General features: G+C 41.8%; 1 protein-coding gene across 2 annotated transcripts in view; it reads right to left on the bottom strand.

Moving 5' to 3' along the window:
• RB195_006788 (uncharacterized protein) overlaps positions 1 to 19,438 on the bottom strand; it is a gene marked incomplete at both ends in the record, with an annotated part of 44,452 nt that overhangs the window by 8,131 nt on the left and 16,883 nt on the right. For both annotated transcript variants that reach the window (XM_064180072.1, XM_064180071.1), the window contains 25 exons: positions 1,265 to 1,337; positions 1,409 to 1,540; positions 1,598 to 1,702; positions 2,024 to 2,173; positions 3,793 to 3,936; positions 4,231 to 4,365; positions 4,560 to 4,679; positions 6,295 to 6,447; positions 6,922 to 7,035; positions 7,118 to 7,300; positions 7,450 to 7,602; positions 7,684 to 7,782; positions 7,835 to 7,979; positions 8,037 to 8,158; positions 8,213 to 8,336; positions 10,573 to 10,721; positions 10,845 to 10,970; positions 11,849 to 11,986; positions 12,044 to 12,170; positions 13,195 to 13,259; positions 13,574 to 13,716; positions 14,419 to 14,503; positions 15,818 to 15,955; positions 17,113 to 17,258; positions 17,351 to 17,437. In XM_064180072.1, coding sequence (XP_064036973.1) covers positions 1,265 to 1,337; positions 1,409 to 1,540; positions 1,598 to 1,702; positions 2,024 to 2,173; positions 3,793 to 3,936; positions 4,231 to 4,365; positions 4,560 to 4,679; positions 6,295 to 6,447; positions 6,922 to 7,035; positions 7,118 to 7,300; positions 7,450 to 7,602; positions 7,684 to 7,782; positions 7,835 to 7,979; positions 8,037 to 8,158; positions 8,213 to 8,336; positions 10,573 to 10,721; positions 10,845 to 10,970; positions 11,849 to 11,986; positions 12,044 to 12,170; positions 13,195 to 13,259; positions 13,574 to 13,716; positions 14,419 to 14,503; positions 15,818 to 15,955; positions 17,113 to 17,258; positions 17,351 to 17,437 — 3,156 coding nt within the window. The remainder of the gene's footprint in view (positions 1 to 1,264; positions 1,338 to 1,408; positions 1,541 to 1,597; positions 1,703 to 2,023; positions 2,174 to 3,792; positions 3,937 to 4,230; positions 4,366 to 4,559; positions 4,680 to 6,294; positions 6,448 to 6,921; positions 7,036 to 7,117; positions 7,301 to 7,449; positions 7,603 to 7,683; positions 7,783 to 7,834; positions 7,980 to 8,036; positions 8,159 to 8,212; positions 8,337 to 10,572; positions 10,722 to 10,844; positions 10,971 to 11,848; positions 11,987 to 12,043; positions 12,171 to 13,194; positions 13,260 to 13,573; positions 13,717 to 14,418; positions 14,504 to 15,817; positions 15,956 to 17,112; positions 17,259 to 17,350; positions 17,438 to 19,438) is intronic.

Here is a 19,438-nt window from a genome sequence, read left to right as displayed (position 1 = left end):
AAAATAAAATGTTAAAGTATTGTGGAGTGGAAGAAATGAGAGGCTGACCTTTGTTGAAAAGGACTTCACTGAAAAGGAGAGAAGCGACGCAAAAGTAGCGCTTCAAAGTGCACTGGGATCAAACTATTTCAGCAGAACAAGTGGATAAAGAATAAAGTGTCTAGCGTTAGTCAATCCGTTTCGGATGTGCCACGATGTCTATTTCAATTCAAAGTCGTTTGAGGTTTACGGAAGTATGTTATGAATCGCTGGTATACGATGCGTCAAGTCAGTGTTTTTTTTCCTCTCAGAATCAGTTTGGTACCAATTTAACGACCTCTGAGGGAGGAAATGTTGGCACAAGCATAGATTCGAACCAGCGATCGATCGTCTAGATATAGAACCTCCAACCGCCTGCGCTACAATCCACCATTTTTCAACAAACTAAGACATATTCTGTGATTTTTTCCGCCACTGTGAATGTAAGGGATGCAATTAGTGTGAAACTAGAAAAGAGACATCCTGTAAGAAGGCTCTACTTCACACGGTTAGATAGTCAGGTCAAAAAGACGTGAAGCTTTGTGCAGTTATGACAATTGAAAGACAATTGGGAGGACACTTAAAAGCACCTCATGAATATGTGGTGGTACGGATTTCAGCTGGAGCATTCGTATAGATGATATGGACGATTCCGTCCATTTCTTCCTAATTGCCGTAAAAAAAGGCCCGGAAGATACGGCTTCGAGCGCTCCGGTGCGCTGTTTTCTACAACATGGAGCGATTGGAGCGCGCCAGCCTTGTGCACGCGCCGCATCTTTCGTTTTTTAAGAGATGGGCGGAATCACCCTTCTCTTCATAATCTACGACTCCGTATAGGCATAACTTACCTAAAACCCGCACTACCCCAGATTGGAGGAAGATGCCTTTAAGGGGACAATTAGAGACACAAAGAGCACCTGAGGCATCAATTTACCTAATGACACAACTACATGTACCCGTAGAATTGATGAAACGAAACTGCATTAGGTAGATACAGCCAGATCAAAACGACCTGAAGGTCGGTGTAGCTGCGTAAGCGGCTGCACTCGAGACGGCGCGATGGATGTAGCGACTGACATCGAAGTGAGACCATCACGCTAAGCTTCATCGCACTGTTTCGACCGTAGTCAATTACACAGTGGCACCGAATTTCATGTCGTTTTGACCCGACTATGACTCTAACAACACTACTAAAGTGCGCGAAAATTCGAATAAGGAATTTTATTTAACAAGAACTGGAACCTACACAGTGTTTTCAGCACGAAGTTCTGCATCGCTGCGTAGAGACGGTCAGGACGAACAGCTTGGATAAGTAGTACCTTAAAGGAAAATCTTCAAGGATGATTAATGTAAGTTTCTGAGAGAGAACTTCAATTTCTGTCCCGCGAACCTTTTGGAACGGTGTGATTCTCGTTTCAATGGCGGATGGGATAGAATTTTCACAGTCAACCGCTCGACTGAATTCGCTCCACGTACCTTGGTCGGATAATTGAAGATTATTGTAGAGCGTGGGTAAGTGAGCCTGTAAAATAAAAACGACCCTATAGTCCTTACTGGCTACTCGTTCCTAAGTTAGTACCTGCAGCTTCGCGACAGCCGACTGTCTGCTTTGGTCAATCCACGATATTCCTGTTGCTGATGCTTGTCGCTCATCCAGTATAACCCCAGTGAATAGCTCCCATTCCTGCAGGAAGAAAACAAGATCATAAATACATATAGTAACAAACGTGGACTCTATGCGAGTTGTAAACATTCCAGTCAACGTTTGGAAATAATGACTCTTGGCTTCAGTGACCGGGTATATAGGGACCCCAGCTGTGGTGCCTTATAGTCAGCGGAATGCGTTCAGCTGCGTGAACGCGACGCGTCTGCCTCGACGCGCAGTCTTTATCTGCGGGACATACGTCTCCACTTTGTTCTACCCTTCCCTTCCCAAACGAAGACACATCGCGTTCAACTTTATGAACATATTCTCTGTATAATATAACACAAGGATTGTACGAACCTTCGGCATGAACATTTTTGGCAGCGTTCCATGTATGAACAATAGTGCAAACATAAGCCTATCAGCTTTGAATAATGCTCGAGAAATATGGTAGAATACAGCCAGTTGTAAAGAACGCATTTGTGTTGCGATTCGTGTCGAAGAGTTGTCCTGAAATCAGAATGCCTGGATGAAGTATCAACACTTGACATGACTAGTTTTTCCGGAAGAATTACAGTAGGCGTCAAAGCGACATGAAACAGTTGATGCAGTTGCGCAAGCAGCTGCGCTCGAAGCGGAGCGTAGCGGTTATCCTCGTAGTGGAATCCCAGCTACCACCACTGCGATTCGCGATGGTCCCACCTTGATTGCAGCCGCTTTCTCCACCTCGTCGCTTGCAGCGCTGCCGCAGCGGCACCGCACTTCAAGTCGTTTTCGCTCTACTGTAATTGGTGAAATCATCACTTTCGCACTATTCTCACTGCTATTTGTACTAATTATTTTCAATATTCATTTTATTATTTAATATCTATATTCTATTACTACAAACTCTCACAACAAGATACGTATGGAACTGAACTGCCTAGAGAATACCTTCAACGTCTAGAATTTACGAAATTCCTTGGTATTCGGGCTGATAATTCGTGTATGTCCTCGGATCTGACGAGTTCGAGGAAATCTTTACAAAATATTTCAAAAATAGCAGAGCATAGAATACTTTTTACAGATCCAAGAATTAAATCGATCAGAAGCACCCAACTGATCAGTTTATCCGAAAAAAAAAACTCTTAATAAGCATACGAGTAACGAAATGAACACGCGTGAATGGACCTCATGCGTGTAGACAAGTGTTCCGTAGGATTAGCAATCTGGCGCTGTTCCGCACTCTGATTTCTGGATTTGTACGCACAGATTCTGGATTCTGCTGTGGTTTTTGCAAACTGCGGTTCAAATCCTGTTTATGTACCGTGAAAAATGCAACATAAGAAACTTCTCTCACTTTTAACGCACTCCAATCAAAGCTTCTATATTTCAATTCCTCTTTTATGTACAAGGATGGTACATCAGTAATGGCCTAATCTTTATAGTTAAACTAGTAACCTTTGAAGGTAAACTCACGCACAGAAGAAAAAGTTTAGCATTACGTGAAACGTTATTTGAAAAGAAAACATTATTATTATTGCTCCTCTACAAGGTAGTGTTCTTGGTTTTTTTAAATGATAATTTAATGTTTGTTAATTTTTAGATCTATAAAATGGAAAAGGCTCAACAGCAGCAAAAACGGCGCAGGATTACAGGATTTGTTCAAGTAATTCGAAAAAGGCATCAACATTTGAAAAAACCAGAAACACTGTATGGTTAAAGGATAAAGGATAAAGTCACTGGCGTATCAATCCACTTGGGATGCGCCAACGCGTTTTACTGGAATTCGTAATCGTTGAGGTTTTCGGAACGCGTGTTGGCCTATACAATAACTTGCGAAGGGCCAACCGAGGATCAAGTCAGTGTTTTATCCTCCCGGACAAGTCTCGTACCAAATCACCGACCCCGGAGGGATGGAAGGTTTAGTTTGCACTAAGGCGGTTTCGAACCCTCGACCATGCGACTAGAACGAACCTCTAACCGACTGCGCCACTCCCGCCCTGTATGGTTAAGGAAAAAAAATTTCAAATAATGTGTTGCATAACAGCAAACTCTTCTTTTTCTATGCGAGAGTTGCAAATTAAAAAAAGCCGCTAATCATGTATGTATCAATGTAATAGAAGAAAATATCTGGCAGTGCTACGCACCTCACAGCTTGAGATCACTCTCTTGAAGATGCTGATGATGGTGTTCACGTTGAAATTGTACATATGGTTGCGTAACTGGAGATCACAGAAGACGAAATAAAGCGAACTGGCGGACTCGGCTAATGAGAGGTAAGCGTTGCGTTGCTGAAATTGAACAAAGTTCGAGTCCGTAGCTAAAGTGCAGCGTTGTGTGACTGTATTAATCTTCATGTGATATTCTGAAACCCTTTCTACTACATAATAAGACTAGTGAAATGAAAAGATATTTCTAGCATTCTAGAGCGTATTTTTAGTACGACGTGGTGAGAAAATGCATTTAGCAACATAATTACGAAAGGGTTCTAAATTATTCTTCACTTGAATATCTTGCTTCCTCTCGCATACATATATTTTTTCTTTCGAAAAAAATTGTGAAAAATGCTTGATAAATTGACGCACGCTGTTGAGCTCCTTACGCAGTTGTTCGCTTTCCTCAATACCACGACTGATAATTTCCGCGTTTTCTTTGGACTTATTAAGGGAGTCCAATAGAACAGAATTACCAAGCAAGTTCTCTTCTGATGAGGCAAGTTGCTGAAATAGTTGTAATCAACATGAATTACACAATATGATTTCTAAAAGAGATACTCATTATTCACTTTGGTTTGTGACGCTTTAACAAAATTTTCTCGAAAAATTGCTCAAAGATGTATTTTAAAAAATTCAAAATTCAAATAAAAATCGAGCAAATCTTCCACAGTTAAGATCTCAAATAAGTGTTTTCAAACCTCTAACAGTAACTGCTCCAATTTTTCCAGTTCTATCTTCTTTCCCTCCGCATCCCTTGCTAACGTGCTGGATCTCTCCTCAAGCTCTGGCTTTTCTATTTGGATGGCTAGGCCGAGAAGCTGAATTAAATATCTTTGACAGTCCGAAATGTAGTTGGTGAAATCAAAAAATAAAATAAAATGAAAAAAGCAATAAAAGTAAGTTTAATAATATATTAATATGTTAATATACCAATACATACAATATAATAATATAAGATGCAATGCATAATATAATGAAGTAAAAATATAGTAATAATGAAATATAATACAAAAAAATAAATAAATAAAATTGCAAAATGTATCATTTAGTGGGTCACATATTCCCGTTGCTTCTTCGATTTTTCAGGGTGCTATATAATAACGCACACACAGCTTGTTTGTTTGTTTGATTGTGTGCTCTCTTGTGTGTCACGTAAATTCTGTATGAAGACGAAAAAACATCAGCGGAAACCGAATTCGGACCACAGGGAAGCCAGGCGAGCACTCTACCACTGTCAGAATTCTTACAAAACACCCTGCTGCTAGGACACCCTATTTCAGCCGGAGGGAATCTGCGGAAAAAGCTTCAGATGATGACTAGCGAGAAGAATGCAAAATCTTTCAACAATGATCATATTTCTAAAAAAAAGGGCGAGAAGAACCATGATTAGCAGCAAAAAGAGGTTTAGTTCTGTGGCAAAAATTTATAGAAAGTCCCCTTGCTTCAAATTGTTGTTGACCACTGAAAAGGAGCACCACAAAAAGTCTGAAAGTCCGCCGGACGTTCAGATTGGTAGTTTAATAATATAGGTATAGAATAGATTTATAATATAGACTATTAATTTCGTTGTTTTTTTTTAACAAACACCACACAAATCACTTAGTGGCTCAAATATTCCCGTTGCCTCTTCGATTTTTCAGGATGCTACGTAAGGTGCCTGACATAGTACATTAAAGACAGCATACCACGAATCTGTGGTGGTACGGATTTCAGGTGGAGTATTCTTATACGGGATAGTAAATTATGGAGAGGGGGGTGAATCCGTCCATTTTTTCCTAATTGTCGTAAAAAACGGCCCGTACGATACGGACGGAATCACCCTTCTCTCCATAATCTACGATAACGTCTACGGATACTCCACCTGAAATCCGTACCACCTCAGATTCGTGGGGTGATGCCTTCAACAAAGTAGCGTAACAGTATCTGCTGACTGCTGATATCTGGTAGGTAGACTCATGGGAATGAAATAGTTGAACCAAAGAAAAAACGAACATATCGTTCTTTTTGATCTCGACAGAGATGTGCTACAGTGGAATAAAAACAACATGAGCTTCCTGACTACTTCAGAGGTTCCGACGAATTCAAGGTGTCATCCAGGAAACCTTCATAGGAATGCAGGCGTATGATTAATGTTCACAGGCAATTTTTTTTATCAAAGATCTCGCTGAATTGGGTATTCAAACATTCTATCATATTCTTATCAACATTCTTCAAACATTCGAAAGTGCCCTCAAACACAGAAGAGCACTTTATTTTTTCTGGAACTTAAATTTCTATATCTCAGCTAAACGTATTCCTAGTTTGCAGATATTTATATATTAATATGAATATCTGCAAACTGAGAGTAAGTTCAATTTATCTTCGAAATAGTCAATATAATAAAAAATATAGGCTATTCGCCAAAATGTCCTTACAAATGAAAGGGTCACGTACTTGGGAAGCAAGACCGCTCCGCGTGGTCGTGAAGTTCACTTCAGAAAGCACGTTGCGGATGCAGCTCGGAAGCACGATATGCTGATTCTTAGTGCAGAGAAACATCTTGAAGTCAGGATGATAGTCGATCTGCTTGTCCGCAAACGAAATTACCTGAATACTGTGCATCCCTTCTACTAGTGTGTTTACTTATATTCATACCACCAACAAAAGAATAGAAAGAAAATAATCTATTTTTACAGCCAGCGTTGACCGTGTTCAATCGGTTGAAAAGCGCTCTCGATTGAGAGTGGTTAAAGAGAAGAGAGAATATGTGTCCGGTGGAGGGATAGCGTCGCAGACGCGTCGCGTCATTCCGACTCAACACGGTCTACGGTGACTATGCACCCGCTCCCAGTTTCCTTGAAAGGGTACCATTGATTTGTTCAAATTTCTACAGAAGGATAAAATTCACATGGAACATTCACCTAAATGCAAACCAATTCAAATCACCAGTCAGTCCAGTTGTGAGAAAGAATTACGTTGTCCTCATACGATGTTTAACTACAGTAAGACTGTTTATACGAGAAGTGTGGCCTCTAACTTCTTCCTGTAGATCATAGAGAAATTTCTAGAAAGCAAGACTACCTGTCGTGGACCTTGAGATGATAACTCTTTTCTGAATATAGGCACTAGAACTGCGTCAACATCTGTGACGTCATCGACAATAATTGTTTTTCCAAAGCGAATCCCGAACTCGATCTAAAAGTGACATTTTCGGTTAATCCTCTTCAACTAGCCACAGCTGGCTTCCCGAAGAAGTGTCCGTATGAATACAATGTACCTGTGTAAAAAGATCGTTCTGAGTTGCTCTAAAGAGTTCGGATTTACTGTGAAGCGAGTGCAAAAATGCTGCAACTCGTCCAGTTGGATCAATCACTAACGGCGTTTGAGCGTTGTTCAACAGCATTACGGTATTCTCCACCGAAAGAGAATCGGCGGGCAGACCGTGGTTCTTCCAGTTCAGCTAAAATATTTGTTTTATATACGCACTGGAAAAGTTTGGGGTTGTATGGTTTTTATGCGAAAAATTTTGTTCCTGCTCTGATATTTAATCTTTTCTGTTCTAGACTTCGATATCTTATTTTGAAATTCACTTTTCCTACTTCAATTCACCTGCTCTGTTTCGGTGGCGCAGAATGCGACTGGATCGAAATCTTGAATGCTGAAAGCATTGCGGAACAATTTCAAAACTTCGGTACGAGTTTCCTCTGAGCATCCGCCGAGATACGTTACAAACGCCGCCGTCACTAGTGCATATCGTTCGACCTTAACGCACAAAATATTTTTCTGCTACTTTTCTAGAACAACTACAAAGAATTGTTTGCTAATTTATTCCAGAATTCGTACGTTTCCCATCTCCTGGGATAGTGCCTCCATCTGCGCTTCCCATCGTGTAAATTCCCCACCAAGGCGGTCGATCAATGTCCCAGCGACTTTGATTGTATCCTGATCGTGAAAGTGTTCGTCATCAACAATTAGAAGATCGAATTGAAATCACCTGCTCTTTTTCCAGGTCAATTTTGATTTGTGTTGCTTCCTTCATTAAAACCTCAAATTTCTCCTTGAGACCTGCCACTTTTTCATCAACAGTAAGCAGGCCTTGGGACAGTTTTTGTATCTGCTTTTCGGCTCGTGAAAGATTGCTGAGAAAAGGAACGGTTTCCCTCCAGGAGCGACAAGGCAGAGAACTTAACAATTACCTGACAAGTTCGTTCTTTTCCTGCTCCAAAGGGGAAATTTTCTCCAGGATTTCAGAGTACTGTAAGTTTGCTGTCACCCATGCGGCCAATGGAGCTGCCGCTACAGAAGCTCGTTTGGCATTCTGAAGAAAGAAAGTATGTGCGCAGAGTAACTTGCAAGAGTTTAAGAACCTAACCTTAGGGTCAAATGATGTTTCTTTGCTTTTTACAAGAGCTGATACTTTTTTGTGAACATCTCTTGTTATTCGATGTGCATCGAAGTTGATGATTTCATCCTTTACGCTACTTTTCGATAGGAATCTGAAAACAGAACAAAAAGTTGGTTTTTACGTTTTAAATTCGGAAGATGATGACATCCACATTTATCATGCAATCCCTGTTGCAGGAGAAAATCCGGGAATCAAGAAAATTACGCTCCTACAGGACACTCTAACTGGCAGGGTAAGTGCAATAAGTTGAACGAGTGCAGTTTCTGAGACATTATTTTCTTAAAGACAGAGAAGAAAACGACAACGTTAAAAATGTGCATGTGAATATCGTGGGTCTGGACGAGCTATCGTGAGTAATGCGCGAGTGTAAAGTAGAATTAACTGTTTAATAAAACCTAACTTGGATAAATTAACTTATAAATAACTCGAATAATTTGATGCATTTAAAGGAAGTGTTTCACGAAATTGACGTGCAACCAGGAAAGCAGTAGAGTTCGAGTTGTGGATTGCGACCGACGGAGACGACTGTGACTTTGCCTAATTTTTCCTAGCCGTCATGAAAAACGGAGTAGGAACCGCTTTAAATATTGCTAGGTGCGCTAGAACGCGCACCGTTGAACATGCTCCGGGCCCCTCATCAGCCTATTCATTGTGTTTACTTAAATAATCAGCTGATGAGATTCCGTTGATCTTTTTGCAACCAATTTTGTAGGAAAGAACGCCGCCGTTCACACAGCTTTATCGACGATTAGGAGAGTTGAGGAGAGGCCTGCAATTTTCTTACCACGTCCATTTAGTGATACGCTGCTTTTAACTGATGTTTTTGAACAATAAAAAGGAACAGAGAGTTAGCTAAACATATGTGCTTGCTCAATTGACAAGTTGTTACGCACCCTGATCGAGGACTAAATTAAATAAATCATATGAAGAAATAAATAAATCTAAACTTCTAACCTATCTAAATAAATAATTTCTAATTTATCTAAGTAAATAACTTGGAATCAGTCTTAAAAAGAGAATTTCTCACTGAACAGCTCGTGATCTTCACACGAGGAACGTCATCGAACCGTTGACGGCCATAGGATCGGTCGTCGGTTCGACGATTGCCTATTTACTGTTGGAAAGTGGCAGATTTAATGAAGTTGGCATGGGGTTCCGGTGCGACTCCCATGGTATGCATGTGTTTCGTTCGTAGACATGGTTGTAAGTGACAAGATTAATTTTTCTTCATTGAATGATGAAGATCATTGAGATAAAAAGGATAAAGGATAAAGTCACTGGCATATCAATCCACTTGGGATGCGCCAACGCGTTTTAGTGGAATTCGTAATCGTTGAGGTTTTGGAACGCGTGTTGGCCCATACAATGACTTGCGGGGGCCAGCCGATGATCAAGTCAGTGTTTTTATCCCCCCAGACACCGGAGGGATGAAAGGCTTGGTGAGCACTAGGGCGGATTCGAACCCTCGACCGTGGCTATAACGGACCTCTAACCGACTGCGCCACACCCGCCCCGATCATTGAGATAGTAACACAATATTCAACCCAGATGCATAAAGCATTAGTATTAGCGGAAGCAGGTGAAATCGGCAGCGAACAAATTCGAGTGGGTAATCCGCCGTAACGCACTGTCTTCTCCTGCCTGATACACGTTTCTTCTCCCCTCTCTCCTGTTCCCCAACCGTCCCCCGGTTCAGCACACTCTGGTCGATAATTATAAGTAACTTGAAGGATAAAAGGATAAAATCCACAACGTTGGTCAATCGTTACAGAGATGCGGGGGTAACCGAATGAGTAAATCAGTGTTTTTATCCTCCCAGACAAGTCTGGTACCAGTTTCTAGTGCGGTTTCGAAGTAAACATTGATTCTGCAGTCACAGCGGAACCTCTTATCTACTGCGCTACACAAGCCTTCCATGAGTATCTTAGCTTTCTTGTTTGGATTCCTCAGACTGTGATTGATGAAGTTTCCGATGATCTATGGTCTCAACAAAAAAAAACTGCAGTGTGCAGTGTTGTGGGTTTAGGGTTCCATGTTAACCATGGAACTTTGACATGAAAAAGAAAAATAAAAATAAAATGCATAAATATATGAGTTAGCAAATAAGTTCTCGTAAAGATGCAGCTGGATTGCTCTTACTAATCTTCAAACAAAGTTCCGCTAACACGGTCCCAACCAAAAAAACAGGCGCCACTACTCCAAATCGACGCAATGTTGGAACGAAACATAAACAGTTGAAAAAATAGAAAACGAGTAGTTTAGTAGAATAGTTGAAAAAGCAGGAATGCGTAGAAGACTTGAAAGGAAATAGCACAGGTAAATCATACTTCCGCATTGCTTCCCATGAAGTGTCCAAAATTCCCATAAAAAGAAGCACTGCTTGGAGAATGTCTCTAATGGCCTCTGGAGGGGCTCGAAGACTTCGAATTTCTGACAGCGATTCTGACTTGATAGAGCCTACGGCGGACCGCGCTTCCTGAAATTTGCATATTTGATGATAGTATCCAACGACCGAATTGGTTCGCTTCGCAAGGTGCTCACGTAGGTAGCGGAAGTAGTGAAAAATTACTAGGGTCATCTCTAAAATTCTGAGAATAACCTTCAACAATGGCTCCACGTCTTTGAGCTGTTCGTCAATTTTCTTCTTTTTCTCTGCGATTTTTGCATTTTCTTCCTCGGTTGCAGCTCGCAACTGCTCCATAGATGTTTTCTGATCTTCGGCTCCCTAAAGAAAATTATTACAATCATGCAAAATGAGAAGGGTCATTTCAATCTGAAACCGTCTTCGATCACCAATTCTTTCTCCGTTAAAGACAGCGGTTGAGGAAAATTCCTTCATTTCACGCACAATTCATTTTATCGGACGAGTTTTCGCATACAGCAGGGTCTAGATGCTCATGAGATCCCGAATTTCTGTGCTTGTGGAAGGAGCTGCACACTTTCACCGTAGCTTTTGTGAACTACGCCTACGCCTACGAACTAAGGAAGCGTATTACAAAACTGACGATGTTGGGTTCTCTGTGGGAACACATGGAGTTCAGAGCGTAAATTACGAGTATGGACATGACTTCGCCGTATTCTCCTTAATCTTCGTGAAAAACTGCATGGGAATCGGTGTTCTACGTGAGCTACGTCAGAACGCGCCACCGCTGCGCACGCGTCGCATGCACGAGTGATCGGTTGAAATTTCGCCAGGCCTCCTCAGCAACTTATCTAATGAATCAACGCCTTTTCTTAGTACGATTGGGAGAAATTGACAGTGGCGACGGTTATACTCTAATATCTAACTAATGCTCTATATTGTCCCACGAAGACTTCTCATCGTCAATTTCGTGATATGCTCCTCTAAAGAACAAGTCGTAGAAATAAAAAAAACAATCCTGACAAAGTGCTGAAAACTGATTACAGTGGGGAAAGTAGAGCTCAACCTGGATTTGTGTCTCGATTTCGATGCATGGCAGCCTACTTGACCCCAACAGCTGACAACCGGTTCTCTGGCTGCTACATATGTACTAGGGAAGTTATACCGAGGAACGGGGACGTGTCCGGGTAAGAGCTGGTGAGCAGAACAATTTGTAACAACCTCTGAAACGCTGGACTTACCGTCATACTCCTGCTAATCGCTTTCAGCGCCTCATCAGCATCAGCTTGCTTTTCTGCGAGTAGTTTGCTCTTCTTCGCTGCCTTCTTCTGCATCACTGCCACCTGTTCACGTGCCTCTGTTAGTTTGGAAACTCCAGCCTTGATATGATCACATTAGAGACAATAGGAAGAGTGCAAAGCACATGCAAAGGAAACCTTCAGTCTATTCAAGCGTTCAGAAACTGCAGATTTTTTATTCTCGTAGATGTAAGCGTAATTCTCGATACAACGTTGATATTTGTAAGGAGAAAGCACTGATACAGGAAGGATTGTTTCAATATGACTGAAAGAAGAATTCATTCAAGGATGACATCAAATGTAAACAAACAAACAATGAAAATCCACAATGTATGTATTTCAACGGTTTCAGTGACGGAATAGACACAAAAGAAAAAAAAATCCCTCGATACTTCCACGTGGTGCTCATTGAAGGTGCTTATTATGACCACTATGATTCTGCATGGAAATTTTGATCTTAGTGAATATATCGATTATTCCCGAAATAATTTTGTATCGTAGCTTTTATATTGATTTACTCGAGCTGTAGCCAAGATTGGCATTGATCTTTACTTGATTTTGATCTTTTTGATTCATAATTTTGTATCGACCTTTCCGAGAAAATTTGCAAGTGAGGTTTTCCTAATTTGCAAGTGAGGTCTACGCTGCAACATTTTTTTTTGCCATCTCATGGTTTTGAAGGGGATGCGACAGTTATACTTTCCTTAAAATTCAATTTCTATCCTGTAGGAAGAAAGTGGGTTAAACTCTTTGACAAAGAAATTAGTTTAAAGCGATTTTATACATACTAAAGACAAACAATAAATGTAAAAAACAATAGAAAAACAATAGCTGATTATTTGAGTGGGGGTTTCTTAACGTTTTTCATCCTAGCTCAAACTATTTTCAACGAATATTGTACGGCTGGACAAAACAACGTCATGGTACTCCAAAAATTGTTTAAAAATTGAAAATTGCTAAATGTTATCCGCGACAAGAAATGGATTGAGTCGGTTTCATGCAGTACAGTCATGGAATTAGGTTGAGGCATAAGTGGTGGCGTCTTTTTTTCTAAAACATAAACTCACGCACGGAATAATGTATTTAACATGTTACTTAAAGGAGCACTTCCTTCTCTACAATATATAGATTTTTGGTTCCTCATGCCGATTCAATTTTTGTTAGTCATTAGATTAATAAATACTTTTGAGCAGCCAATTAATCACTCTACACGCGCACATACCCAAAGAGATCATTTTTTCCTAGCTGTGAACTATTAAAATATCGACGATACCATAAAAAATGATCACCTGAACAACTGGCTGGTGTCCTCAGAAATGTCCATCCCCTTCTTTTGTAAAACGAGTTGAGGGATCTGAAAAGTGTATCGTATGGTACGCTTGGCGCTTTTTTTTTAATTTTACAGATGATTGTCATAATCTAACATGCTTCCTTGAGCTAACTTCCGTATTTGTTCTTTACCCCTCATCATGATTTTTCTCAGATACAGATTATGGCGGATTCAGCAATAAAAAGACTACTTCTCATTTGTGTGCTTATTTTCGTAGTTCCTTTTGGTTCCAAGAGGTTCGTCTATTGACCGTTTCCAAGAAAATTCATGTGCAGTTTTTTTTATAGTATTACAGACGCAGATAAACATAAACGTACATATAAACGTATATATTTTACCTGAGCTAATGTGTTCCTATTCCAACCGTCGTGCCAAATCACATTTGACGACTTGAAAAGCGCAGGATTGGCTGCAATTCTTAGCTGGAACTCGGAGCTGTCCGTATCCAGAACAAGGCCGACGTGTACCAGCGTTCGTACTCCTAACAATACGAGGTTTAGTTCGTGGTGATATAGTCTGGTCAAAACGACGTGAAGCTTAGTGCGGTTGCGTAAACGGTGGCACTCAAAGCGGTGCGGAGGAATGTAGCGGATAGGATTGAGGTGGGACCATCGCGAACTGCTACGATGAGAGGTGCCAACAAGGGTCCTTCCTCGATCCTAACCGCCACACTTCTCCGCACCGCTTCAAGCGCAGCAGCTTACGCAACTTTACCGTGCTTCATTTCCGGCTACGGCCAATGTAGACATTTGATCCAACCGCCATGGACATACAAAAATCGATTATTATGTCCTTCAGGTGATCGCGAATTACTTGAATGGAGGAAAAGAGAGCGCATGCATTCGCTGCGTCGTACGCGAAGCGGTTCGCAACGCGCATAGCCAAACGCACGTGGTGACGGCTATGCACGAGCGAGAAGATCCGATAAACACTACGTAGATGAAAATTGAGCAGACATCACGAAAATAAGTATAATATAAAGCAACCAGTCCATCCTAAGAAGAACATTTTTGTGGTTTGTTTTATAGCATTTGAACCTGTGAATCAGTAAGAACGTGCGATTTTAAAGTCGATTTCTAGTTGTTCAAAAACAAAATCAGTTATTAGTTGTTTAATGACATAACTTCTGGTAAAGCTTAAAAAGGATCACATAAGTGAAAATGTTTAATGACCATTAACCCACTCTGAGCAAAGTATTGTTGCATATGTCCTTGAAAACCATCCTGACTTGCTTGGTCGCGGAGAGCTATGAATAGAGAATCCAGCTCCTGAAGATTCGTTTTTACTGTGTTTTGAACTTTCTCTTTTCGCCCAGGAATATCTACTGAGAGAAGTAAAATAGATGAGATTAGGTGCTGCCTATCTGTCGAGATATAAAATAAGTTCCATCCATCTTTCAATGCACAGTTTTTCTTGCCAGTTTATTTAGTTCTGATGAGGTGTCATGCTTAAAAGTTTTCGAAAGTTTTGAGACCGTATTAAAGACAGCACGAATCGGACGTGGTGGAATCAGCGGGAAAAGCTATAGATGGGACTGTAGACTGCCGGATCCGGGGTGGTACCGCTCATCTCATCCACCGACGTGGAAGACGCCGTCTTCTAAAACAAGTCCGGCTGCAACGCGTCACCTTTGCGCACGCGGAGCATCCAAGTGTGATCGGTTGAAGATCAGTGATGCCTTCTCACCAGCCTACTCACGTGAAACAAATGAATAGGCTGCTGAGGGGACTGGAACATGTACGTAGAGGAGCGTTCTAACGTACCTCATAGGAAAGAAAGCCGATTAGGGAGAGGTGAACGTAACCATTCTTGGCTCCGCAATCTACTACCCGAACTTTACGACTTCGCTGTGGGTTCTGCACCACGTCAAAATCGTGATACGGTGCCTTCGATCGTTTTTAAGGAGTTTGATTGAACCCAAGTTCTCGATCGAAATAAGGAAGCATCAAGTTGACTAAGATAATAAATTGCAACCTCCAATTTGTTCGTCTTTGATCAAGATCTGTGACAACTGTGGAAATGTTGCAGACAAATGGTGAAAATTGCTTCCTGCATGGAGAAAATGAACTCGATGAAAGGATGGCGGAAGGATGGCATAATTGAGTCGGATCCAGCAATTGCTATCGATCACCATCAGTAGACTCTTCGAACAAAGAGAGGAAGTCCCAAAGTGGAGAATATGTTATGATTCATGATTAGATTATAGTTTTTGTCGTGAGGGAAAACCTTACATTAACAAGTAAATTGAGAAGAAGACGGACAGGAAACGGTTATTCATGAAGATTATAGTGAACGCTCTCAGGGCAATCTTACAATTGGTGGCTGTTGTAGGAACTTGGCACACAGGGTGCAGCTATAGTTGCCGCCAAACGCGTTCAACCCGACAAGCGTGCGACGTTCCTTTTTTTCTCTGACACACGTCCCCTCTTCTTCTCGCTACTTCTCTTCTTTCTCGCCCCAGTCACCAAACTCATTCAACTGAATACGCGTGACGGCGATTATTTTTCTCGTGAGGAGAAGCGGCAAAGTTCTGCAGGAGCTTTAGCTGTAGTTATCGCGCCTTAAGGAATGAGACAAAGCACCTGTGTGGTTAGAAGACCAGGCACTTCTCCACTGCATATGAGGCAACTGATAGATTCCAGAAAACTTGGTTGGAGAATTTCATAGTCTTCAACGAGTAGTACTACATGTTGATCGTTGGAAATTGCAGACTGTATGACCTGAAATGACGGTAATGAATTTACTAATAGAGCACGAAGTTGGAATTCTCACTAGGAAAATTTTACTTTCCGGAATTTTTTTTAGGAAATGCTGTGTCAGTGGGCGGGTATAGCGTAGTAGCCGGGGATTCGGTTGTGTCGGCACAGTCGATGGTACCATAGATCCCCCAGGCCAACCAATCATTTCAATTCTGTGTGATCGATAAATTGGTGTCAGATTTGTCCGAGAAAACTTGGACTTGATAGATTAGAAATTTGATTGTGTTAAGTATGCATTTATAAACTTCTAACGCTCTCAAAAATTGAAAAATGGTGAAATTGAAGGCACTACAATCCCAAAAGAGAAGAGCATCCCAAAAGAATTGATCAGCTCATCCTATGTCTAACGGAACACTTTAAATTTTACCTTATTCCTTTAAGGAACACTCACTCGACGGAGATGTAAACGCCGATATTAGTTGTGTCCAAAAATTTTGAGGTACTTGAATAGGCGTAAAATATTTGGCTATTGGCATAAATTCCCACTAATCTAATGTTTTATTCTGATTGAATGATTGGATTTGGCATTTTTTCTGTGGTGGGGACCAGTTATCAGATCCTCCAGAATAGAAATTTTCGTTTTGATACTGTCTACGTGAAGAATTGTTGTGTTTGATTATTTCTTGTAGCCCGCCGGGAGTGTAAAATCGGAACATATATCACGCAAAAGTGGCGCAAGAATATTTGGCTACGATTCGGACCAGGAACTCTGCTGTAGAGTTGTAGAGGTTTCCAATTCCAACTAACAAAATCCAACTCCAATTTCAATTCGATAATTTTTTCTGTGGAAATTGCAAGAAACTATACGGTGAAGATATGACTTCCTCATGGAAAATTATCCAGAGAGTTAAGAATTCACGTTGATTTGAAGAATCTTTGCGTACGGTCTCAGAAGTGTTTTTGCTTGAGTAGGATGGTTGTATTTGCGTAATGTGAGCGCGGTGCATACATTACAGGACGGTTGCATTGCTGCAATTTTTACGAAGATGTTTGCCAAGTAGTTTTTTCTCGCAATTTCCACTGAAAATATTATAAAATGGTTGACGTTGCTGCAACCCCCAAGAATAACTGCGTATATTTTTCAACTAATAGGAAAACTGTAGGGTTTGAAGTCCTACATTTTTGAGCTCCTGACTGAACTGTTTACTTCCATAATTAGGTGTAATTCTCGGTGTAAACAAGTTCATTTGGTGCATGTTTGCGATGAGACGGATCGTATCTGCTCGGCCCAATCCTGAGTGGCCAGCCAGTAGTACAGAACCACCTAGGAATCCAGAGATAAATTCTCATAGCTTGCATTACAACACAGAACTTAGCAAAACTTGCGGTGAAAAGCTAGAAACCATTGTTAACAACCTGGTGTCGTGAGTGCTCGATCGACCTTCGCACATAATTCGCACGCCTCATCAGTTAACGCATTCGAGAAATTCGCCACTTCGAACTCTGAAAACCAAACAATCGAATGAGGTGCTCTGATCTATTCCTTTATTCACGGAGGTCCCTTCCTAGAGGAACCATAGCCGGTCAGTCTCAAAGCTACGTGGCGTCCCCAGGCGGCGGATACGGGGCTTACCACGGACCAGAAGTGACGTTGTCGCTGCCCCAGGCGGATTTAAGGGAAGCATACCACGAAACTCACCTGGTAAGGGAATCTGGGGAGAGTTATGGATGGAGTTGTAGATTGCCTATGTCGGATCCGACGTCTTTCCGCTCATTTCTTTCTAATCATCGCAAAATATGGCCTGAGAACCGCTATATTTCCTACTTGGCACGATAGAATGCTACTTTATGTACACGCTCCGGTCCCATCAACAGTAATTTTTTTTGGATCTACTTGAATAGGCTGGTGAGGACGTTGGAAGTGAAATCGCCATGAAAACGGGTTCTTCCACGCCTGGTACAACCCTGGATCCCGCAATCTACAACCCCATCTCTAGCTTTCCCTACGATTCCCTCACCACTTCAGATTTGTGGTATGCTGCCTTTTAAGGGGCGAACTCTTTGTTTCTGCTGTATCCTCTCCTCCGAAGAGGATTGTCCTTATCGTGGAATTGAGAGGAACCTGCTAAGTTCATACAAAGAAGTCGCAGGGTCACTATTAACTGGGTCCTCCTCGCTGCACTCCCCGGCATTTGCGAAGATTCCGCGATGGGCAACATCGACCAGGAATACGACCGACTCGTTGAACACCTTCACGACTGTACTGGCAAGCTTGGGCAGAAGACAACGCGCAGCTTGGTGAACATACAGAAGCATCAAGATGCAGTGGAGAAGACCAAGAACTTCCAGCACCACATTCACCCAATCAACACCACCGTTCTTTCTGCTTTGAGCTGCACGCTAGAAACCTAAACAATTCGCAGAAGGAAAATGTGATCAGCGTCATACAATGCCTAGTTGAAAGAGTGATGCTAGGAATGTCCTGCTTCATGAAAGTGCAAAAGGAGTCTTATGTCAACGATCTAGTATCAGAAAAATGCCACATATGCCAGAAAAGTTAACTTTGGACTAGATGGGTGATGCGTTTCAGTGGTGACCGCTGACCCGGAGATGTGAGCACGTGAATAACACAATCAAACGCTTCACAGGAAAAGCGCAACTATTGTCAATCTTCTTCATGAAGTCCTTCAACTAAAAATATGATGCTCTTTGCGTCTCTTGCAAGAAGGGAAACCACTGGGCAATGTTGCGCGCGGTCAATAAGAGGTTCAACTGTAAATGCATCATCGAAGATCATCGACGCCATGCCGATCAAGCTTTTATCCCGTCGGAGTCGATGAGTTGTTGCGGGATTTGTCTAGGAGAACAAAAATTTTGTTTTGATATATCAGCTCGCCCTGCAATTCATTATAAATCCGCACGAAGATTTATTAAGCTCAAACGATTCTGGATTAAAGTCGAAGCGTAAGCGCCTCTTCATAGGAAGTGCCGCCGCCAACGCCGCCCACTTTATTCTCCATCCACTTCACAGCAAACCAATCGCACGCGCGGACATGTCTAAGCGATGATATTCGTGGTGCAAGAAAGCTTAAAGGCATCACCCCACGAATGTGGGGTGGTGCGGATTTCAGGTGGAGAGTTCCTATACGGGGTCGTAGATTATGGAGAGGAGGGTTATTCCGTTCATTTCCTCGTAATTGCCGTAAAAAACGGCCCGGAAGAGGCGGCGCATGCACGAGGCTAGCGCGCTCCAATCGAACTCGTTGTAGAGAATAGCGCGCCGGAACGCTCGGAGTAGTATCTTCCGGGCCGTTTTTTACGGCAATTAGGAAGAAATAGACAGAATCACCCTTCTCTCCGTAATCTTCGATTCCGTACGTAGGCGCAACCCACGTGAAACCTGCATCACCCGATTCGTGGGATGATGCCTTTAAACACTTGCGTTCGAAGCTACACTGGTCCTCGCAGGTGGTTACCAACTCATCTCAGGTCATTACCTGCTTG

The sequence above is a fragment of the Necator americanus genome, chromosome I, assembly GCF_031761385.1.
Source record: "Necator americanus strain Aroian chromosome I, whole genome shotgun sequence".
In the NCBI taxonomy this organism is placed as follows: Eukaryota; Metazoa; Nematoda; class Chromadorea; order Rhabditida; family Ancylostomatidae; genus Necator; species Necator americanus.
This window is presented reverse-complemented; position numbering and strand designations above follow the sequence as displayed.